Source organism: Zingiber officinale, chromosome 1A (assembly GCF_018446385.1).
Source record: "Zingiber officinale cultivar Zhangliang chromosome 1A, Zo_v1.1, whole genome shotgun sequence".
Classification (NCBI taxonomy): domain Eukaryota; kingdom Viridiplantae; phylum Streptophyta; class Magnoliopsida; order Zingiberales; family Zingiberaceae; genus Zingiber; species Zingiber officinale.
The window spans coordinates 32,520,655-32,545,305 of record NC_055987.1 but is presented as its reverse complement, the minus strand read 5'-3'; the positions used below and the strand labels follow the sequence as shown (position 1 = coordinate 32,545,305).

The 24,651-nt window shown below is 40.1% G+C and overlaps 3 protein-coding genes and 1 long non-coding RNA gene across 5 annotated transcripts; 1 reads left to right on the top strand and 3 right to left on the bottom strand.

Moving 5' to 3' along the window:
- Nucleotides 1-3,368: 3,368 nt before the first annotated feature.
- On the bottom strand, nucleotides 3,369-3,971 carry LOC121997343. Its single transcript, XM_042551700.1, has 2 exons — nucleotides 3,546-3,971; nucleotides 3,369-3,437 (listed from the first exon to the last, which is right to left on the bottom strand). Exons 1-2 carry the CDS (start codon nucleotides 3,969-3,971, stop codon nucleotides 3,369-3,371), a joined length of 495 nt encoding a protein of 164 aa, XP_042407634.1.
- A 740-nt stretch (nucleotides 3,972-4,711) lies between these two features.
- LOC122022890 (sm-like protein LSM2) lies at nucleotides 4,712-11,502 on the bottom strand. Its single transcript, XM_042581005.1, has 3 exons — nucleotides 11,368-11,502; nucleotides 11,100-11,258; nucleotides 4,712-5,032 (listed from the first exon to the last, which is right to left on the bottom strand). The coding sequence occupies exons 1-3, from the start codon at nucleotides 11,368-11,370 to the stop codon at nucleotides 4,913-4,915; spliced, it is 282 nt and encodes a 93-aa protein (XP_042436939.1). The 5' UTR covers nucleotides 11,371-11,502; the 3' UTR covers nucleotides 4,712-4,912.
- On the bottom strand, nucleotides 5,549-11,080 carry LOC122022899. 2 transcript variants are annotated; one of them, XR_006123085.1, is made up of 3 exons: nucleotides 8,084-11,080; nucleotides 7,868-7,986; nucleotides 5,549-7,792 (listed from the first exon to the last, which is right to left on the bottom strand). It is a non-coding gene; the product is annotated as an uncharacterized LOC122022899 (long non-coding RNA). The 2 variants fall into 2 exon arrangements; XR_006123084.1 differs by having other exon boundaries at nucleotides 7,868-11,080.
- Nucleotides 11,503-12,444: 942 nt separating the features above from the next.
- LOC122022879 (RNA demethylase ALKBH10B-like) lies at nucleotides 12,445-17,435 on the top strand. The gene is made up of 7 exons (XM_042580994.1): nucleotides 12,445-13,442; nucleotides 15,096-15,226; nucleotides 15,378-15,495; nucleotides 15,953-16,054; nucleotides 16,311-16,426; nucleotides 16,516-16,670; nucleotides 16,759-17,435. The coding sequence occupies exons 1-7, from the start codon at nucleotides 12,860-12,862 to the stop codon at nucleotides 17,210-17,212; spliced, it is 1,659 nt and encodes a 552-aa protein (XP_042436928.1). The 5' UTR covers nucleotides 12,445-12,859; the 3' UTR covers nucleotides 17,213-17,435.
- Nucleotides 17,436-24,651: the final 7,216 nt, after the last annotated feature.

Sequence of the window (24,651 nt, the reverse complement as noted above, 5' to 3'; positions counted from 1 at the left end):
CCAAATTGATTTCGGGGTTGGATCAAATTGGTTCGGTTAAACCAACTAATGATTTAAACCTGAACCGGATCTAAATGGACCAAAATTACTCTAGACCATTTATTATAAATGGGAATTAATTGAAACTAATATTCAATTAATTATTGCATGCACCAAAATAAAAAATACTGTTACGATAGGCATACATTAACATGTACAGTATGCATGCATTTGTTTTTTAAACATGTTTCTGCATAAAAAATTCGAAACACAAAAGTTTCATTTTTTTTTTTAACTGCATGCGACATTTTCGCTCACGTTTTCTTCTTTTATTTTATTTGATTTATTTAAATCAAACTTTTCCTCATATTACTGTGCTTCGTTATTTCTTCGCATCGCCGTTTTCTCCGCCGCATTGCTGCCCACGTTCGCACGCTGCACACGCTGCCTTCTCCAATCACGCTGCCCACTCCGCAACTGCGACAAACACAGTTGCCGGCCATGCCAGCCTTCTGCCGGTGGCAGCCGGTCCTTTCCGGTACCATAAATTAGTCATCTTTAGGCCCGACGAGATCGCCGACAGTGGTTCTGCCTGTCCTAGCCACCAACACATAGCCGGCCAGCCAGGACGCTAACCACGGCCACGGACTGCCATCGCCTGCAAATCCAGCGGTCTCGATTTTATAAATTTGGCACAACGTGTATGCTACGACACATTAGTCGTGCAAAACAGCGACGGGAAATGACAAATCGAAAAAACATCCGAACAACGATTTTATAATTCGTCTCTAAGCATTTAGAAATAACTACGCGCTCTGATACCATTGTAGAAAATATATTCTAAATGCATGATAGACGAATTAATTAAATGCGGTAAAAACTTACAGCGATCTCCCGCAGATCTGCAATCGGCAATGACGAAACTTGCTATCGGAAGAGCGATCACAGGATCGGAAAGCCCTCCGCAATTCCACAAACCAAATCCCACCGCCTTGGATGTTCTCCTCTTACTCTCGTTGCACACTCGCAATTTCACACCCCCTGAGCCTTGGACGGACCCCCTTTATATAGGGAAATACACTAGGGGCATAATAGACTTTTCCATTATGTGTAGTGGGAAACATGGGCCACGTTCCCCACTATCCCCATTTCCAACAGTTAGAGGTGTACGCCTTGAACCGGACCCGTCTATACAGATAATTGAACTTTGCAATGACTAATTATATTCAACGTCTCTTTGATTAGAAGGATTTGTTCATATCATATTGTTTTTATTTCCCACACGATTGGAATAGATTTAATTGGAGTTTATTTTTTATTCATGTATGATCCTATCTGAAATTAAGAAAGTTGACATGCTTGTTAAGTGACTTCGAGGTTGATAGTAAAGGGACTCCGAACAAGAGGAACCTGGCACCTTGAGCGAGCCTACACGTCAAGAAGAATGAAGGAGGAAGAAAACGTCAGTGACTAGGTTAGGGAAAGGTCCCAAATATAAGTACTCTAACAATCAAGTTAGATAGGGAGCTGAAACTAAAGAGTGAAGAAGAGTGGCTGTGAATAGTGAATTCTGCTAGCAAAATTTATTTGCGTTCAAGGCCATCTTGACTTTTAAGGGCCCTTGGCGAAACCGTCAAAAGAGAAAAAGAGACTTGGAGATTTTTTTTTTACTTACATACAGTAAATAGAGTTTATAATAGAAAATTTTGAAAATCAATAAATTTCATTTAAAATATGATAAACTTTATATAAAATATATTTCTCAAGATTCTCTAAAAAATACAACATTTTGCCAAATATATTTCTTGAGCCTCTCCAAAAAGTGCAATACCTTCAGATACAAAAAGATATATATCAAATAATCCTGGAAAAAATCTAGATCTTCTAGCATTTTGAAAAATAAAATCATCAATAAGGTCTTCAAAATTAAATTTTTCTAATACCTCATTTTCAATTAATAAAATTTTCAAGCTGTTTATATATTGATGAATGATAATATTAATAAAACTAAAATTTTAATTGGAGAATAGACTTTTCTATTATAATGAGAAGAGATTCAAAGGAAAAGAGGGGGGAAATTAATATTCAAGATTCAGACTTCACTCTCCTGTAAACAAATTAATAAAAAAAAAGAGATGTATAAAAAATAAAGTTTGGAAAGAAAAAAAAACACCGTTGACCTTCATTCTTTTTTTCTTTTTTTTTTAGTATTTTTTAGATTTTTAAATTTTAATGATAAGTATATTTGAGCCTTTATTAATACAATCCATCAATATACTTTTTAGATTTTGAATTAAAACAATCTAATTATATATTATATATTGTATATATATAATATATAATATATATGTATGTCAAATTTAGGGACCCTAAAAAATCGGAGGCCCTAGTCCGCCACCCTAGATGACATGTCTCAAGGTCGGTCCTACTTGTGTTTGTAGGTGGAGACCCATTATATAGCGATGTTTTATCTCTGTATGAATATCAATGTATTTTTAAACTATGATCAACTAATTTAACATATCACAGTCATTCCTAAATTATGTTCATCACCTATGCACCTGCAAGGTAGAAATTTTTACTGTACGAATCGCATATGGAATATTCCAACGATTTTCTAACAGTAGTTACACAAGATGACAAAAAGGATATTAGGCTATTGATTGGTATACTTCAATGGTGGGTCGGCCGAGTCCCTTCTATTATCCCATCAGACGTCACTCTTTAATGGGTCTGGTCAACTGCGGAAGGTTAGATACCTCGAGGACTCGGAATTCGATCAGACAAGGAGTCCGATCGGATAATAAGTGTCCAATCAAACTAGGGAAACTCGGGATCCAATCAAACTAAGAGGACTCAGGATCTGATTAGATGCCTAGTCTGATTGAATAAAATGTTTGTTCGCTCATAGTCGATTGGCCAGTCTTATCCCATATTCTTAGGACCCTATCTTATTCGCCGTATCAATGTATAAAATATTTAAGATGTATTCATTTACTTGATCCTAGTTAGATCAATCAAATTTTACAGGCATTGAAGTCGCATGATCAAAGTCAAATTTAGGGTGTTGAAATCGTGTAATAGCATTTTACAAGGAAGGAGTTTCTGACAAAGTGATATTAATGAATACAGAAATATTATCGTTCAACCGAGTTAACTACAATTTCCTACGAAGGAAGAACGATCAGAATCTGAAAAAGTTATTCGAAATCCTAATTAATTACAAGGTGGAAATGGAAGGACATTCAGAACCCTAAACCTGAAAAAGTTATACATGAATCCTAATTACTCAATTGCAACGTCCTATGGAAGAAGAATAACCAGAATCTTGTAAAACAATTCCTCCCCTCTGCTCTTCCTCCTCTTAGCCGAAGATTCTACGTACTCTGCTAGCCGGCAACGTTATGTGAATCAGCCGCCGCCGGGAATTCACGGGAAATAATCGCCTCCCTTGGTTTCTGCACGATAAACATGTGAGATACATATCGAATCATAAATCTTAATAATGATCACAGAAAAAAAAACAGAGCGTTAATTGATTGAGAATCTATATGTGATTGATTTACCTTATCGAGAAGCGTCCACTGATTGCCGTCCCACTGCCTCCTCAGCCGAAGCTCGCACGTGCGGACTCTGATTTTCTTCATCTTCCCGTGAAGGTAGACAACGACCTTCCCGTAGCCGACGGCGGTAACCACCGCCGGGCACCAGGCGTGGTCCACGAACGCCTCCACCTCGTTGCCGGTGCTCCAGGAGTAGAGGGCGTGGAGGCCAACCGGGACCGGCGTCGGCCTAATAAACTTTCGGGCGACTCGCTCGAGTACCGCGGCCTGGGACGTAGTTGCCCCGTGGATGCGGACGAGGTAGGTGCGGCCGTTGCCGGAGACGACGTCGCCGGAGAGCCAGGAGTAGGAATCGCCGTCCCACTGCTGGACCTCAACCTCGCTCCCCTTCCTCAGCTGCATCTTCATCTTCATGTTCGCCGCCGCCATCGCGCGCTCGATCGTTTCTTCCTTCGTCGGTTGTTTGTTTAATTAGCGATTTTAGTTTGTTTGTTTGTTATTTTATAGGCCAGTTCGCGGGTTTATGAGTTTATCTCGACTGAGAATATCAAATAATTCATTTTCCCGCTCTTTAAATTGAAAATTTTGATTTTGGGATTAATTTACCAAGATTAAATAATTTTGAAAAGAATAAAATATGATTAATTTATAAAAATAAAGTGTTTCTTTTAAAAAAAAATAAAAGAAAGAATTTCAAATATGAGTGTCACTTTTATTACAATAATATTTTAATAAAACAAATATATATAACATTATTATATTAAATTATTTTTTAACAATTTAATTTAAATTATTTAAATTTAGAATGATTTTGATTGATCTAAATGATTTTAATTAAATTTAAATAATTTTAATGTAATAAAATAATACTTCTTTTATAATATTAATAGAGTTAAAAATAATTTTAATCAAAAGAATATTTTAATATAATAACATTCATATTTTATAATTTCAATCTAGATAAAATAATTTTCATTATAATCATATTTTACGTATAATAATTTTATAATACTTTTTTTTTTTTTTTTTGAGATCGCCCCTTTTGTTAATTTAGCGAAATGATTGTTCATCCAACAAGTCCCCTAACGGATGGCAAAATTTAGACAGAATTTCTATGTTCTAAATATTGTGTACGAGGTAATCGCAAGAAAAATCAACAACTTCTGGTCTTATTCCAGTAGACAAAAAACTGGCTGAATAATGAAAACGTTGAATCCTGAAACCGAGAGCAGTTTAAGACTATTTCACAGTATAATGTGGTGCAAACATGAGATACTAATTTGCATTTGCACAAGTGGCAAGAGTCGACAAAAAAAAAAAAATCCAAGGCCAGCAACGAAAGTGCTATTTGAAAATTCCTAGCTGCAGAATCAGCTTCCACGAGCTTCTCTCCTTGTTGCATCATGGAGGATGTCGACGTCCACACCATCAGGGGGGAGTTCGACATATCGTACCACTGATCCCCTTATAAAACAGTTACGAACTGATAGCTGCGATGATTAAAGAACATGAGATCAGCTCAGGAGAAGGTCTACCGATGCCAATAATAAATGCAAAACCAGTAATGATTCACTACAGAGAAGCTTGTTTATATCTAAGACCCCACTGGAAAGAAATTATTCAGCAGTCAGATCAATTTAACTTCCTTGTAATTGATATTTCCAATTGCCTAATGACACCTAAAACCACTCAAACAATTATGCTCTCAAACAAATCAGCCAAAGATTAAAAGTTTATGAAGACCTTAAGGCTGCAAAGACTAAGAGATATTCCCACCTATTCAAATGCCTTACATTCACTACATCTAACAAGCTTACCCTCAATTTCACTGGATCACAATGGATCATATGATATATTAAATTCTTGATCACAATTCCCTATTTGTAATTTCTCCCAAATTCATTAGTGAAACAACAAATAACTAAGTATTCCAGTGACAAGGTGAAACAGGGTTTAATTGAGAAAATTCTGTTACTTTAAAATTTCAACCAAGTTATTTAGATTGAGGAAGCAAACAAGTTGTATTTTTAACTTTTAAGTACAACCGATCTCATCACAGGTCTATCAAAGTGGCCGGTGTATAAAAGTGGTTAGGATCCTTTGTATCAAATCACCTTTCAGTTAATAATAATTTTACACCCACTGAGTTGAGTTCAGTTAATAATAATTTTACACCCACTGAGTTGAGTTCGGTGCTACATCACAAAGCCTGCAGGAATGGACGCAGGTGAATACAAATTGTAGCGGGAATTAGGAAGCTTATATTTGGCCTAAATAAATGATATGTTACAGAACAGGGTCAATCTGAGGAAACAATAAAATAAAACAAGAGATATAAGAAGAGAAAGACCACTCGATTTGGAAATTATACCTAATTTTTAAATGCATGGGGCAGTTCAAATGAGACATATGTACTGAAAACTCAGAAATAGTATTTGATTAGACATTTACCAACATAATGCAATGGTTAATAACTAATTTGAGATTTGAGAAAAAATACATTCATTGATTTGTAATTAGCAAAACGAAAACATGCTAAATAATAAAATAATTGTAAAAAAAGGGTTTTCTAAACATAGCAACCAGTGGAGGCCAGATCCTCTGGTCCAGGATCTGCTCAACCAGGGGAGGCCCTACAAATTCATTGGTGGGGTGAGTTAGACGTCGCCTGTTTAACAGGTGGGATACAGTCCACTCCACCAATGAATGGGCGGAGGTCAGGACTAGTCCAGGACCAAAGGATTCCTGCCCGCAACGAGTGCCATATAACCCATAAAACTAATCAAGTGTTCAATAAAGAATTTTAAAACAAGATCATATTCTGAAAAATCTAACACGCAATCACATTTGACATCATCTAAAAGCAAAATAGAAAGCGACTACATAGTTAAATAAAAAAAGATGGAATCCACAACAATGACATCACAAACATGCATAGATACTATTGATTTGTGGATTTTTCATAAAACAAGATGGAATCCAAGCAGTGAAATCACAAACATGAATAGATACTATTGATTTGTGGGATTCTTACATAGCATCTATCAAACTGACAGAAGCTAATAACTATTTTTTACAGAACTACATTATGCCTCTTAGAGAATTCACTAAATCAAAAGAGAATTATGAAACCAAATGCTTGATGTAATGTAATTGTTTTCCAAAATTTTCGTATTCATCCATTCAACAACTCTCTAATTCGTTTGACCAAGAAGGTAGTGCAACATAACCCCAGTGACTTCATCTTCAGAAACCATATAAACCCTCTGAGGTCAGCAGCAGGAGATTGGAGATACCAAAATTATCTTAGATGAGTATATCTCTTAAGAAATTTGTTCACCAACTACATCTAGCTTTGGGTATCCTAGCAACAAAATACCATTTGTTGTTTATTAAGAAAGAAGAAAAAAACAAAGGAAAAAATAATAAAGCTCATGCTATGCATCCAATGTTAAAAAAGAAGCTAGGCGGTAGGTGGGTTGCCTGCCGCCTAGCGCCTAAGTGTCTACATAGGCAGAATTTTTTTTCTCGGAAAACCCTGCTGGTCAATCCGGTAGGATTTTCCCGATAAACATAACCGTGTTGAATCGATTAGCGGCAAGATTCTGTTTGTCACAGAATCCTTCCAAATTGATCAGATCACGCCGAATCAATCAATTAATCGATTCGGCAAGATTTTGTTTGTCGCAGAATCCTGAAACTGACAAGGCATAGCATACAAAATAGAAATTCCGAAATATTAATAATGAAATACATAATTTGATCCCAATAGATAAATGGAAATAGAAATACCGAAATAGCAAAAGTACACAAACTAGTCTAAAAGAGTAAAATACAAACTACAAACTGAAAGTCTGAAACTGACAAAATAGCAAAAGTTTTCTTACAAGTTACAAAATAACTCATATAATTTCCTATATCCCTAATTTTTCTTCTAGTTCATCTCCATATTTCTCCAACACTTGCTCTGTATCGGATTCAAATTCAAAATCCATGTCATCTTCCTCTTCTTCATTCGATACAAATTCTTCTTCATGAAGTTATCTGACATCTTTAATATTTGTCTCAACATCTTCATCTCCACCATCAACAATCCATCCTTGTGCTATAGTTGCTTCACTAGCAAATAGTACATCTACTCCTTTTTCTTCTTGTCTTCTCTTTTTGTTTATGATCTTGACATTGAATTGAACATAGACTAAATTGTTTAACCTTCCAGTATCTAGTCTATTTCTTTTCTTTGTATGGATCTACATTAAATAAATATATTAATTATTAAGTCAATAAGCAATAATTCAATAAGAAATTATTAATTAAGTACTTACCCCCTCAAAAGTACTCTAATTTCTCTCACAATCGGAAAAACTTGTAGTTAGAAAAAGGATTCTTTTAGCCATCTTTTGTAATTTAGGTACACCATATCCAAAAAGATGCCACCATCCAACTAAATAAAAACAAATCAAATAATAACAATAAGCAAAATCAAAAAACAACAAGCAAGCAATAAAAATAACAAAATAAAATAAGTACTTAGCTCTTACTCGGATCGTATTTCTCATCATTTCTTGTGCATCCAATTATAGTCAATGATCTTCTAAATCCCCCCGCTTTGTTGATATACTTCAACAACTCTACATTTACTACCTAACATTGGCTATCAATATCACTAGCAAAGAATGCTTCAACACAGGTGAATAAGTCATTCGTGACCACTTCTTCACTTCCTATGCTCTGATCATTGAAGGAGTAATAAGAATTCAAGAGGTAGGCCGCCAAATGTAGCGACTATCAAGCCAATTACGACTTTTCTCATCAATAATATCAATAATCGGACGAATAGTGAAGCTCTTGATTGTTGAATGTCGCTTTAATCTTCTCTCTCGCTCTAAGTAATTCTCCATATACAAAACCCATAGATGGCTTCTTATCCCCATCAACAAGACGAAGCGACTTAACTAAAGGGGCAAACACCTTCAAGCAAAAACTTCATTCCAAAAAGAGACACTCATAGCGATATTATGTGTTGCCTTCCTTTTTACACTTTTTGAATGTTTGCATGCATTTCATTCTTCACTAGCAACCATAGATCTTAATTCACTTTTCTTCTCCATCAAACTTTGCAAAGCTAGAAAAACGGTTGCAAATCGTGTAACTCCCGGCCTCACTATGTCCCTTTTATTTGGTAAACTTTCTCATTATTGACAATGTCTTGTGATGTTCATAAATAAAAATTGTCAAGTTCTTTGTCTTCTCAATCACCCCTTTGAATTTTGGTTGGTTCCCAATTCCTTGAAGTATAAGATTCACAGTGTGAGTTGCACAAGAAGTCTAAAATATATGTGGTCTCTTCTCCTTCAACAAATCTTTTGCCGCCATATTATTCTAAGCATTGTCCGTTACCACTTGAACTACACTTTGGGGCCCAACTTCTTTAATGCACTTGTCCACATATTCAAATATATAATTCCCAGTGTGTACTTCATTTGATGCTCCTAGAAGAAAGGAAAGTTGTGCCTTCTTTACAATTGACATACAAATTCATGATACTTCTTCTTTTTCGATCGGTCCAAGCATCGGTCAAAATTGAGCAACCATTCAAAGCCCATTCTTCTTCTTGCTTCTGAATAGACTTTGAGTTCTATCTACCTCTTCCATCAACAAGGGCTCCCTTAATAAATATTGAGTAGGAGGACAATAACCCGGACTAAATTGACCAATCGCTTCCACAAGCCTCTTGAAGCTATCATTGTCAATGGCATGAAAAGGAATATCGGACTCGTACACCCATCGAGCTAAATATTGGTGCACACTGTGTGTTGTTTGCTTCCAAAGTGCATCAATAATATTTTGTTGTTATTGTCTTCTACTCAATGAAGATTCGGAATCAAAAACAGATGCAAATATGTCCATAGGGCCAAGTAAGCGGGTTCCTTCTTGTCCCTAGAGTCCCTTCGTTTTCCTCATATTTTTCAAGAACAACTTCTTCTCTCACCTCCATTTCATTGATATTCTTTTGTTGTTTTTTTTTGTTTTTGCTTCTTCAATTGCATTCTTACACTTTAATTTATCCTCATTCGAGAATTTCTTACACAGGGCAACATTTCCCTTGATATTGCCAACATGTTATTTGAGCCTATAAATTCCACCGCTAGTAATTTTATGACACAACTTACATTTCAACTTATCCAAATTTGTAGAATCCACCATCTCCGCAAATTCCCATCCAATATCATTTGAATTACGCTTCAAAGGGGTAGCAATCGACGACATTGAATTACATGCTTGAGAAGATATAGTACCCGATGTTTTACTACATGTCAAGCATTTAAAAAATCATTGATAAAGAACATACAAGCAATGATTATCAAGCATTCAAAAAACTCATAGATGACAATTCTCAATTCAAGGCAAGCAATAACATACAAGATTTAAATAATAATGTACAATTGAATTTTATTAAGTATTAACCAACGGCTGGAAATGAAGAACATACAAGCAATGGTTATTATTTATCGAAGATACAATTTTACTAACCTAGCAGGAGAAAAGGTTATCTACAGTTGCGGTTGGAAATGAAGGAACAAGAGCTGCTTTCCTTTCGTTGCTAGCACTTGGCAGCCTTGGCGACAACTAGCTCCTTGATGAAGACTCAAGGAGGAAGAGGATAGGCAGCAAGCTCCTTGCAACTCGTTGATTTTTCAGAAGAAGGGGTGGGAGTAAAGGCAGCAACTAGGGCAAGTCGGAGAGGAAAATGGAATGAAGAAGAAGAAGAAGGGGAGGGAGAAGACGATGAGGGTTAGGGTTTAGGACGGCTGACAATCCCAATTAAAAGTTTAAAATAGAACCCTATAATTTATAAATCTACGTTTTCTGCTTTTTTTCTTTTGTTGAATCGATCAGCTGATCAACTCAAGGGGAAGAAGTTTGTCGTGAAAAACTGGCCGAATCGATCAGCTAATCGATCCGGCAACGTTTTGTGACAAACAAAACCGTGTTGAATCGATCAACACGTTGAATCAATCAGCCGATTCGGCAAGGTTCTATTTGTCGCGAAAACCTTGTCGAATCGATTCTGCCAGTATTTTGAGACAAAGAAAATCTAGCACCACTAAGGAGGCGGTGCCCAACGGCATTCCAGCCGCCTAGGCGGCCGATTAATGCCTCACTGCCTAACGTCACCACCTTGGCAAAAGGTGGGGCAGTGGGCTGCCGCTGACAGCCTAGGCGGGGATTTTTTGATAGCATCCTAGTATGTGCATAAGTTCTCAAGGAATCCTCAAAGTCTAGTGCCCACTTGTAGATTATGTCAAACCTCCAAAAGGTTTTCTTTTGGAGACTCAGAACCAATAATGAGCTAGCAATCGCCAACATACCTCAAACCCTAAATCTAATCCCATACACTAGCAGCGCAAACCAAAACAGGCACTAGTCCAAAGTTAAACACAAATATGCGCCTGCGCTGACCAAATAAAAAAACAGGAAACACACAGAGAAAAATGGGGGAGTAAAAGAAGTAAATTTTACGCGAAGAAGAAAGAGACGGGGAGGAAAGACTACCATGTGAGGGTATTTGTCATCGTCTACGACTTTGATGTTCTCAAGCTTGATGTTGAGGTATTGATCGACGGAGTGGAGGGTTCCTCTGATGGCGAGATCGTTCTTCAGTTCCACCGTCACTTCTTTACCCACCAATTCCTTGAAGTAGGAGAAGAAAAGCTACCAAGAAACGAAAATCAAATCAAGATAAAGAGAGGGAAAACGGCATCACGATAACAGCAGGGTGGTAATCGAGGATGACAAAAGAGGCCGTAGGAATCCAACGTACCATCTTTGCGGCAAAAATCGAGAGGAGAGAGACGCCAGGGAGAGGAGAAAGCAGGGAGCCGCCGAGGTTACTGGAAGCTAACAAGTAACAATATGACTATGGGCCGGATGACAATTGTTTTTAGAGAAGGCCCACAGGCGAAACCGGCCCAAGTCATTCATGAGACGTTGCATGCCCGTTGAGTACGTTGAATAATTTTTTTTAAACATTTTCTAAAAAAAACTCGTTTATTCACTCCTAGCAAACTCAAATGGCAATTCAAATTGGAGTCATAACGGATTCCAAGCTATTTAATAGATGATTTTACAATAAAATATAAATAAATAAATTATGAAAGATATTTTATTTTAACATAATAGCCATTTATAAGTCGGATATCTAATGAAATATTTTATATCTATTAAAAATTGATTTTAATATTTATTGGACCAAATGATTTCATAATTTATTTATCTATATTTATCATAAGATTGACGATAGTGAACCAATTGAGATTGAGATGATATCACCTAATGCGACAATTTAAATGATATGTAAGATGCATCATTTGTTAAGCTTAACTTAAATCAAATGACAAGTAATGATTAATGAGGAAACGTACTGCCAAATTTTACAAGTATTATTGTATTATTGCATATACGATAACTTGCATATGTGTGCATTGTGCACAAGCATCTATCAACTCACCCACCATGTCTCGTTTACCTTCGTGCGGGACCCGCCTCTATCAGCCAACCATCTGTTGCCTCCGTTGCGGGTCCAACGTAACTCTAATTATTGCCCTCTCGGATGCAAACTAAACGTGCGTTATTTTGCTGCACCAATCAACGGAGAGCACGCGTCGTCTCGAGAATTAACAAGGCTTTATATTGAAACTTCACATTTTGGCCCTCTTAAATGGCTTCTCGTGATGCCTCACGTGCTTCCGGATGTCCAAATTATTAATCGGGCGACACAACACGTGACGACCGGGAAACAGTTAGCTGAGCTCTCTTTCTTGTATAGAGAATTGGACCGCTCAAACCGGGTCAACTGAAATCGATTTAAACACTTAGCTGAGCTCGCATTCTTATATTTTGTTCCTCAACTAAATTTGCACTGACAAACAAAGGAAAATGACTATTGAGCCATCGAACAACATGAACAGGGCTTCGACCAGTTGGCATTCCCAAAGCCGGAGGTGGAGGTGGAGGCCTTGTTGTCTCTCCACAATAGCAAAAGGTTAGAAGACATCGTCGCTGCACTGCAGTGGCGAAACGGTAAGGAGTTAATTGCCTCGTAGGGGAAAAGTGTGGCATCGCTGGGATCTGGTATTGCCAGGTTGCTTTGCTTTTGGTCCTTGGGCGTCCTTGCTCGCCACGTGCCCCACCTTGCACATCACTCCGTTACGATTTATTCAGTCTTGCGTTCGGAGTCTCGTTCTCTGGTCTGCTATTTTTAGCTAATTACTCAGGGGTTGGAAGGACGGAAGATTGCTGGGTCTTTGCGGCGAATGGCGACGGTGGGGGCGGGGGCCAGGGCTTCGGTGGCGGTGCCGGGGCTGTACGTGCAGGACGCGATGATTTCGTGGTTCCAGAGCGAATTCGCGGCTGCGAACGCGATCATCGACGCGCTATGCGGCCACCTCGCGCAGATCGGGAGCGAGGACGAGTACGGGGAGTTTTTCGCTGCCGTACACCGGCGGCGTCTCAACTGGATCCCGGCGCTCCACATGCAGAAGTACTACTCCATCGCCGACGTCTCCGCCAAGCTCCGCTTGGTGGCGTCCAACCGCGTGGTGCCGAAGGTGAATCCTCTGGAGACATTGACAACGGAGGAGAAACCGAGCGAGAGCGAAATCCCATCCACGGAGGCGGAAACTGCTGCCTCGTTGAAAAGAGCGGTTGCCGATGACATTGAGATCGTAGTTGCAGAGGAAGCGGCAGCTGAGGATCAAGAAACTTCGGATGAATTGGTAGATGATAACAATGAGATCGCGCGGATCGACGATGAAGCTTCGGCGATGGCGGAGCTTTCTTCTGGAGGAGATTCTTCGGAATACAAGAACAATGCACAAAACGGTGACGCCAACGGAGGTAACTTATGTTTTAGGCAGTAAACGCCTACTAATTTAAAAATTTTTAGATCTACTTTTCCCAAACCTAAAATGGTTCGAACCGCAACGGATTTCAAATCGACCACCACTCATCGTCGGCAATTTTGAATTCGATCGGAAGGTCCCGATCCCTTCTCTTCTCCCCCTTCGGTCTTCAGACGTCCATTTCGCTGCTCCCCGGCGGCGTCAGGCGCCGAGATCGAGTTAACCTTTGTGAGTGAAAGCATTCCCGGACATGGAGTAGTGTGGCAGCCCGACGCCGTGGGGAAGCTTCGCCACGAAGCCGAGCCACAGCATAGAAGGAGCTCTTGCTTCCTTCCAGCCACCTGTCTCTCGTTCGTAGGGGAGCGAAACATCGAACCTCATTTGAAGGGTAAATTTCACCCTACCTGTACAGTACTGCCCCAACCTCTCATAATGAGGTGGTGGAACCCACTACTTAAATGTGGGTCCTACCATCCCAATGTGAGAGGTTGGGGCAGTGCCTATACAGGCAGGATCGAATTAACCCATTTGAAGCCGTCCAATTGCGGCAAACTTGTTAGACCGACCGTCCGTTTGTTGGTCAACTAACCCAATCCGATGGGGAGGGTTTTCTTGAAGGCCTGGTAGCCCCTGGGTTGAGCGGCGGTGGGAGTCGGTGCGGCGGCGGCGGCGGCGGCCACCTGATGGGTGAAGTTGATATTGACGAGTGATGGCTGAGCCCATCTCGTTGCTGCCGCTCAGGCTTCTCTTACTGAAGGATATTGGACCACACCTGGGCTGTAGAAGGGGACCAATGGGAAGAGGAATAAGGATCATCTAAGGATGGGAAATAAATTGAAATGATGTACTTGCCCTGATCTCGCGCTCACTCTGATCTTGCTCTTATTCTTCGACGACCTTGATCACACGCTCGATACCCCAAGCAGCCCTGATCTTGCGCCATGCTTCGCCTGGATCTAGCGCCGTGTTTTGCTCTGATCTTGCGCCATGCTTCAGCTGATCTCATTTCATGCTTCGCCGCGATTAGCACCGTGCTTCTCCCTGATTAAATGCCGGGCAGATCTACTTCCAGGGTGAACATGCCTTTAATTGTGGCAAAAAAGGCTATATCGCTCGCCCCCAGCGCCCCCGCCGCACCACGCCCAAGGTATTCACGAGGGAGGTAAATCACGGTAGCTGAAGAAGTTAGTGCGCAGTGGGAAGAGGTGCACAGGGACCAGGGAATTACGCCCTGACTACCCCGCGATTCGAACCCACACTCTCAAGTGACAAGCTTCTATGCACTAACCGCTCCAGATAACCCCATGGGGCGAACATGCCTTTAATTGTGATCAACCTGGCCGAGGAGTTCGGTAGACATCATGGCTTATTCTTCTAGTTTCTAAATTTTATCAACTTAAATGTGATCCAATTATGGAAGGAATAATTCATTGAGCAAGCCAAGAGGGGGCCCGGACATTGTTGTCATTAGCTTCGAATTTTATTTACTGTCTTCAACACTGTGCCAATTGCCAATTATCAGTTTTCTAAATCATTGGTGTGCTTGAAGTGTTGAACCATACTTGTATAAAATCTTATGTTAAAGCTTCCATGCTCTTTGAGTTGTCATGGATTGATTCATTAGTTTAATTAAATTTGAGCGTTCTAGGATCACAAGAGGAGCACGCTTCGGTACAGAAGGTCCACATTTGTGCAGACCATGGAGATTGTTTTGTGTGCCCGGAGAGGATCAAAATCTCAAAAGGTTTTATGGCGAAGGAATTAGTGAAGGGGCATATGGTGAGTTCATCTTTAACCTCTTTGGACACATAGATACACACACAATACATGATGCTGTAGGAAGTAGAAAGTTTTTCGATTATATAATTAGTGTAATTTGTGAGGTTCCCTTATGATAAATCTATTGTTTATTATTGTGATTATGTGCCAGGTCAATGTTGTTAAAGGTCTCAGGTTATACCAACACATATTCAGCGAATCAGAGCTACCTAGTCTTGTTGGATACATCAATGAACTTCGTATGGCAGGACACAAAGGAGAACTCTCAGGTAAATTTCTGATCTTTATTCTATTATTTTTTGGAAAACTGGCTAGAATTCTTTTTCAAGAAATTGCTTTGTTGAAGATTATTACAAATACTCATTATTTTCATCAAAAGTTTGTGGTGTTTTACTTAGAAGGTCAACAAAACTACACGTTTGTATAGATTTTAACTGAATCTCAAGATAGGCAAAGGGTGCCTGATTTTTTCTTTCTTTATCAAAAATGCTTAGATTTTATTTTGCTAATAACAGTTTGCAATTTGGTCGGCCTTATAAACATTTACACACTTAATAAGCAGCGTTGCAATAGGCTTGTCATATATTGAATGTATTTTCCTTTCAAAGAAAGGACATACGCCATACAAACTTATCATTTCTGATTGACAAGTACAGGCACATCAAAAGTTTATGGTTAAGGCATTCTGAATCTGTTGTATAACTGCATTTGTGCATATATTTCCAGGGGAAACATTTATATTCTTCAACAAACAAATGAAAGGGGGTAAGAGGGAGATCATTCAACTTGGTGTTCCATTGTTCCAATCAGCTACTGAAGATGCAGCAAGTAAACAACAAATTCCTGAGAATTGTTCCAAATTTTCTATTTTAAATCTCGCAAGGTTTGGTGCATACTCAATTTAAGCATTCTAACAACATTCTGTTCCATTGATTTCAATGAATGTGGTAACTACATTTGTGCAATCCATGTCTCTCCCGCTTATATTCCCTTACTGCAATGCTCATTCATGAATAAAATAATGATTTTGCTTAAACATTGAAACTAAGCCTCTAACTGTTTGACCAAAAACTGTTTCATATAGGTAACATTGAATCAATTCCCCCAGCTTTGCAAGCGATAGTTGACCACTTGGTTCAATGGCGCTTGATACCGGAAAGTAAGAAGCCCAACCACTGCATTATTAACTTTTTCGACGAGGTAGCTTGAATTGCATATATTTAGGCATTATGATCTTCAGTTTGAAGCTAAGTTTCCTTACGGGTTTCCCATCTTCAACCTTTTGGCAGGATGAACATTCACAGCCCTACTTCAAACCTCCACATCTGGAAAATCCCATTTCTATGTTTCTCCTCTCTGAAACTACAATGGCTTTCGGGCATTCTTTTAGCAGCAATCATGAAGGAAACTACAACGGAACCCTGACACTTTCACTAAAGCAAGGGTATCTAAAAAGACTAGAATTGACAAATAATTCCAATGGATTCCTAAACTTTGTAATTTGGACACTGGATAACTTTACATATTTGCAGATCTCTTTTAGTTATGCGCGGGCACAGTGCTGACATCGCAAGGCATGTTGTGTGCGCATCGCCAAATAGGAGGATGATCATCACATTTGTGAAAGTTAAAACTGCCACTCACCATGCAGATTCACCAACTGCCTTGCAGGCAAACACAGCATTGACCGTGTGGCAGCCTGGAAACCCAACTTCCATCCAAGAGGTGCCTAGCAGTGGAGCCATCGCGTATGGGCCTCAGGCCATGGTTTCGACTGCCTGGGGATTGGCTCTGCGCTCCCCTGTTGTCATGCTGGCACCTCCTAGAGCTGTTGCCATGAGTGTCACCGACAAGAAGGTGTCATGCAATGGAACAGGAGTCTTCTTGCCATGGGCGGTCAGGTCTAAGAAGCACACCAAGCATCTTCCCCCACGTATCCAGAAGAGGAGGTTACCATCTTTCCCACAATTGGAAGCGCAAGCTTAGGTTCTCTCACTTGAAATTGCGGGTTAACTTGGCCATCATGCAGCTCTTGAGGTGCATTTTCTTTGCCAAGTCGGCAGTGAATGTAATTATGGCTTCGTCAAAGTGGTGGAGAGGGAATTTTATGCCAAGCAGGTTTTTCTAGTTGTCCCGTGGAAGATTAAGAAAAACTTGTTGTCTCCGGATAGCTTCTAGAGTATGCAAACTGATTGTCGAGGTTAGTGTTCGACACTATCTCCATAAACGATATTGCTCCGCTACGGTGCTTAACGGATTGTTGCAATTCGTTCCCAAGATACAACGACGACGAACGTCTCGGAATCGTAGCACTCCGACTTCCGAGACCAGCGAACCTTTTAGTAGACTTCTTGGACTCTTGAATGCACAAGATGAGATGAATGCTTGAGGAAGAGAAGAGAAGATTAAGTGAGTATTCCATCATCTGGAGTGTTCTATTTATACTGAACGAAGAGGTTGAGTGTCCTTTGGGTGAGTGGATGTGTTCCTTGGGCTGGATCGATCTAGATCATCTATTCTGAAGGGTTGTAACCCTTCACCAAGCCCACTTCAATCTCATCCATCAGATTTGAGGAGTTGTGACCCTCAGATCCCGCCTATTGTCATCAGCCATCGGATCTGGATCCATTGATTCGATGCTTCAGATCAAGCCTCATCCCAGGCCGTCAGATCGTTACTCTTTGCGATTCAACGCTCTAGATCGCATCACAAGCGATCCATCATATCTATTTGATCAACGTTGATCAACGGTAGCCATCCATTCCCTAAGTCAACTGTCCAGTCATCTCCCTTTGCCCACGAGGATGCCGCATAGGCACTGCCACGTCAGGTAAGAGCCTGACACGTCACCCGAGTGCCACGCAGGCACTGCAATGTCACCTGGAGCATAAATTTAAGCTCCTCTATGCTCCAAAGTGCGCCTACAAAGCGCCCATTGCGCACGTGCGCACGTGGCGGGTGGCGGGCTCACAGGTGCGAGCACCTGCTCGCCCTGGGCTAAGGGGTCACCTGTCCTTTTTATTTTTTGTGTTAACTCCATTAACACATCTTCATTAATAAGTAGAGAATACACATCGAGAATTTTCGATGTGGGACTATTCTCCTTTGCACTTTATTAATGAATAACAAATGTTATTTTGGGTTGACTTTAAACATTAATTTCTCATTCACCCTTAATCAGTTTTGAGCAAATTAATAGTCTAAATCTATCTACGCGAATCGTAGATTTCAATTTTGAAGTCAATTACGACTTTCAACAATTGATGGCTTCCTTCCTCTAAATCGTTTTGGTCCATTTAAGGCCCCAATATCCAACAATCCCCCACATGAATGGAAATTAATGCAATGCGTGTATGCATGCTGACATTTTACAAGAGTCCAATCGATAAGTCACTGCATCGAGAGAGGTAGCTTGTGGCTTTGAACCGTCCGTAGTGAAATGCTATCGAGTATACTAGGCTGCGCAGTGAACGTGATGTCTTGAACTGCTCAGCTGTTAGTGTATACTTAGACAATAACACCCACACAGAGATCTATCTCACCTACTTTAGGTTCTCATGGTTGGTTCCGTTTCGGCCATGGATACCATCTTGGATTCATGAGTGTTTCATTGAAGCGGCCTGTCTTCACACTCACATAGGTGACACTTCTATCAAGAGTATCCTACCATACTCCACCTTATCAGGTATAGAAGTCACTAAAAGCATAAGCTTAACCTCACTACATGAGGTAGGACAACACAAATTCATCCTAAGATTGGGATAGAGATAAACTATCTAATGTGCTGGACCACAACTTCTGTAACTTCGTTGTCCCATTGAACCAAGATCTTGGGATCTCCAGTCAACAAGGTTGGGTTACCGCTACAGTCGTTTTCAGTTGTAGATTTTTAATCTCATTCCTCTTGATAAGCAGTATACTTGATCTCGACTCAACCCCTTCGTTAGAGGATCTGCCAAATTATCTTTGGACTTAACATAGTCGATTGCAATCACTCCATTCGAGATCAACTGCCTAATGGTATTATGTCTACGACGTATATGTCGTGACTTCCCATTATACATATTACTCTGTGCCCTTCCAATCGCCGATTGACTATCACAGTGGATTAGTACGGCAGGCACAGGTTTCACCCAGCTAGGAATATCTTCCAAGAAATTTCGCAGCCATTCAGCTTCCTCAGCTGCTTTGTCTAGTGCTATAAACTCGGATTCCATAGTTGACCGAGCAATGCAAGTCTGCTTAGTGGATTTCCAAGATACTGCTCCCCCACCGATCATGAATACATATCCACTAGTGGATTTGGAGTCTTTTGTATCTGATATCCAATTAGCATCACAATATCCTTCCAATACAGCGGGATATTTTCCATAATGTAATCCATAGTGCATAGTATATTTCAAATATCTGAGAACTCGCATCAATGCTTTCTAATGAGTGTCGTTTGGATTACTCGTAAAACGACTCAGTTTGTTGACCGTACAGGCAATATCCGGACGTGTGCAGTTTGTGAGATACATCAAACTGCCTATTATCCGAGAATATTCCAACTGCGATATGGTCTCACCATGGTTTTTTGCTAAGTGTTGACTTAGATCCATAGGTGTTTTCACTGTAGAGAGATCGTACGCATTGAATTTTTTCAATACAGATTCTACATAATGGGATTGTGTTAAAACTATCCCTTCTGATGTCCTGAGAATTTTAATTCCCAATATAACATCTGCTTGACCCATATCTTTCATATCAAAATTTCTGGTCAACATTTTCTTTGTAGTCATGATTACATCATGATTACTGCCCATTATTAGCATGCCGTCTACGTATAGACAGATAATTACATAGCTTTCAGGTGTGTTTTTGACATAAATGCATTTGTCACATTCATTTATTCTGAATTCGTTTGACAGCATTACTTTGTCAAATTTTTCGTGCCATTGTTTAGGCGCTTGCTTAAGTCCGTACAACGACTTAACAAGTCGACACACCTTTTTCTCATTTCCAGGAGCCATGAACCCTTCGGGTTGCTCCATATAAATTTCTTCTTCCAACTCACCATTTAAGAATGCAGTCTTAACATCCATTTGATGTATTTCAAGGTCATACAGTGCTGCAATGACTATTAGCACTCGTATGGACGTAATCCTTGTCACCGGTGAGTATGTATCGAAGTAATTAAGGCCTTCCTCTTGCTTGTACCCCTTGGCTACAAGTCTGGCCTTATACTTGTCAATTGATCCATCAGCTTTATACTTACGTTTTAGTATCCACTTACAACCTAATGGTTTATTACCAGAAGGAAGGTCTACTAATTCCCAAGTATGATTATTCATGATAGACTCAATTTCACTATTGACAACTTCTTTCCACATTGGAGCATTGGGTCTAGAGAGAGCTTCACTTAATGTTCTTGGTTCCATTTCGACATGAAAGTCATGAAATCGGCGAACGATTTCTCAACTCGCCCGTTTGCTACGACGTGGCTCTTCACTTTGATCGTCAATAGTCCTTTTATAACACTAAGTTCGATAACGTCATTTTGTTTGAACTTCCGTTGTTATCACTTTCAACGTTTCCTTTTATTTGGGAATACGTTTTCAAAGAATATCGCATTTCGAGATTCTATGGTTGTTCCCACATGTATATCAGGAATATCTGATTTGTGAACTAGGAAACGATATGCACTACTATTATGGGCATATCCGACAAATATCGCATCGAGCGTTTTAGGTCCGATCTTTACTTGCTTTGGTTTAGGTACTTCGACCTTTGCCAAGCACCCCCACACTTTTAGGTATTTGTACGATGGTTCGCGGCCTTTCCATAGTTCATATGGAGTTTTATCATTTTTCTTATGAGGGATTCTGTTGAGAATGTGATTTGCCGATAATATTGCTTCCCCCCACAAGTTTTGAGGTAAGCCTGAATTTATCAACAAGGCATTCATCATTTCTTTTAGTGTCCGATTTTTACGTTCAGCAACACCGTTTGATTGAGGTGAGTAAGGTGCCGTTGTTTGATGGATAATGCCAGATTCTGTACAAAATTCATCAAACGGTGCACCATATTCTCCACCTCTATCGCTTCGAATTATTTTAATTCGTTTGTCAAGTTGGTTTTCAACTTCTGTTTTATAGGTTCTGAACGCCTCTAGGGCTTCGTCTTTACTTCTTAAAAGAAAGACATAACAGAACTTTGTGCAGTCATCGATAAAAGTAATAAAATATTTTTTACCTCTTCTAGTTTGCACAAATTTCAAGTCACATAGATCACTATGTATTAACTCTAGAGGAGTTGTCGTCCTTTCCACCGAATGAAAAGGTAGTTTCATCATTTTCGCTTCCACGCACACTTCACATTTGAGTGTTCCGTCAATATTGACGTTTGGTAATAAATTTAATTTGACGAGACGTTTGAGAGTATTATTATTCACATGTCCGAGTCGATCATGCCATAAATTAAAACACTCAACAACATAGCTGGAAGCATTTATTTTATTACCATCAAAATTTCGGAGTACAGGCATTACAACCATTTTGAATAGACCCTTTTCTAGGTACCCCTTTCCTACGAAGACACCATTCTTCGTAAGTACAAAGTTGTCTGACTGGAACACTAGCCTATATCCGGCCTTGACCAATGCCGCTCCAGAAACTAGGTTCTTACTGATGTCGGGAACATGGAGTACATCAATGAGTGTTAGCTCCTTTTCGGACGTCATCTTCAGAACAACTTTTCCGAGTCCAATAATTGGCGACGTCGTGGAATTACCCATATAGAGCTTCCTGCCATTTATCGGAGTATACTTGGAGAACATCGCTTTATCGGAACAGATATGACGAGTTGCTCCAGTATCAATGAACCACTGCTTCGGGTTGGTATCCACAAAGTTGGCTTCAAATACAACCGCAATGAGATCCAAGTCCTCAAGAGAGGTTGCAACATGATTCGCAACATCCTTTGGCCCCTTGGTTGGCTTCTTTGGGCGTCTGCAGTCCTTGGATAGGTGTCCTGCCTTTCCACAGTTGTAGCAGGAGCCTTTGAACTTTTTTGCTTGAGCCTTCCTTTTGAACTGCTTCGGCTTTTTGGCGTTCGGCTCGACCAGGTTGGACATTTCGTCTATAGTCCGCTTGGTTCCTCTGGAGTCGGATAACTTTCGATTATCCTCTTCTATTCGTAGCCTCAGGATCAGGTCTTGCAGCCCTATTTCCTTTTGCTTGTACTTTAGGTAATTCTTGAAATCCTTCCATGACGGAGGGAGCTTCTCAATTACCGCAGCAACTGCGAATGTCTCGTTCAGCTTCATGCCTTCGGCGTCCAGATCATGCAGTATTAATTGCATATCTTGGACTTGAGATGAGACGCTTTTTGAGTCCACCATCTTGAAATCCAGAAATCGACCGACGATGAATTTCTTCAATCCAGCATTTTCGGTCTTGTATTTCTTCTCAAGGGATTCCCACAAAAATTTTGCCGTCTCCAGAGAACAATATACGTTATATAACGTGTTGTCCAAGGCGTTGAGTATATAATTGCGGCACAGAAAATCTCCATGAGACCACGCATCGCTAGCAGCCTTACTTCCTTCCGTAGCGGCTGGCGTGTCTTCGTGCAAAAACCGTACAAGGTTTAGTGTTGTTAGATAAAACAACATCTTCTGTTGCCATCTTTTGAAGTCGGTTCCGGTGAATTTCTCCGGCTTTTCTCCGTGCGGAATGGTTGTCGGAATGGCGGTCGGAACGACGGTCGGAACGGCCGTCGGAATGTCGTTGGTATCCATATCAGTTTGCAGGAAATATCGTTTACGACTGTTGTCTCCGGGTAGCTTCTGGAGTATGCAAACTGATCGTCGAGGCTAGTGTTCGACACTATCTCCGTAAACGATATTGCTCCGCTACGGTGCTTAACGGATTGTTGCAATTCGTTCCCAAGATACAACGACGACGAACGTCTCGGAATCGTAGCACTCCGACTTCTGAGACCAGCGAACCTTTTAGTAGACTTCTTGGACTCTTGAATAGACAAAATGAGATGAATGCTTGAGGAAGAGAATAGAAGATTGAGTGAGTATTCCATCATCTGGAGTGTTCTATTTATACTGAACGAAGAGGTTGAGTGTCCTTTGGGTGAGTGGATGTGTTCCTTGGGCTGGATCGATCTAGATCATCTATTCTGAAGGGTTGTAACCCTTCACCAAGCCCACTTCAATCTCATCCATCAGATCTGAGGAGTTGTGACCCTCAGATCCCGCCTATTGTCATCAGCCATCGGATCTGGATCCATTGATTCGATGCTTCAGATCAAGCCTCATCCCAGGCCGTCAGATCGTTACTCTTTGCGATCCAACGCTCTAAATCGCATCACAAGCGATCCATCATGATCAACGGTAGCCATCCATTCCCTAAGTCAACTGTCCAGTCATCTCCCTTTGCCCACGAGGATGCCGCATAGGCACTGCCACGTCAGGTAAGAGCCTGACACGTCACCCGAGTGCCACGCAGGCACTGCAATGTCACCTGGAGCATAAATTTAAGCTCCTCAATGCTCCTCGCGAAGTGCAAAGTGCGCCTACAAAGCGCCCATTGCGCACGTGCGCACGTGGTGGGTGGCGGGCTCACAGGTGCGAGCACCTGCTCGCCCTGGGCTAAGGGGTCACCTGTCCTTTTATTTTTTGTGTTAACTCCATTAACACATCTTCATTAATAAGTAGAGAATACACATCGAGAATTTCCGATATGAGACTATTCTCCTTTGCACTTTATTAATGAATAACAAATGTTATTTTGGGTTGACTTTAAACATTAATTTCTCATTCACCCTTAATCGGTTTTGAGCAAATTAATAGTCTAAATCTATCTACGCGAATCGTAGATTTCAATTTTAAAGTCAATTACGACTTTCAACAATTGATGGTTTCCTTCCTCTAAATCGTTTTGGTCCATTTAAGGCCCCAATATCCAACAAAACTTGAAGTGGATATAGAAATTGGAGAAAAATTGGGTAAAATTTATCACAATACACTCCCATGACAGTGTTAACCTATTAGTCTATTATGCTTAATTACTTATTTAAAATGCTTAAACTAGCTCATTTGTCTAAATTATAACTTTTCTCCGTAAACAATTTTCATTAATAGAAAAATGTGCATCTTTTTTCACAATACTTACAATGCATCTTTTGCCAGTAACACTAGGAAAAAGCAGTAACTTACATTGAAATTGTATGTTTTTTTAATCATTCAGGTCTGATTAATCTAGAAGGTAATCAGTTTGATTCTACGGAAAATTTTTATTCATCATCAAAATAAATTCAAAAATTAAAGAAGGATTCATGTTGATGGCCATCAGCAGTCGACTTTCATCTACGGAGACTTTTTATCAATCGACCTACACAATTGACTAATCCTTGTGTGCCGACATGCTCCA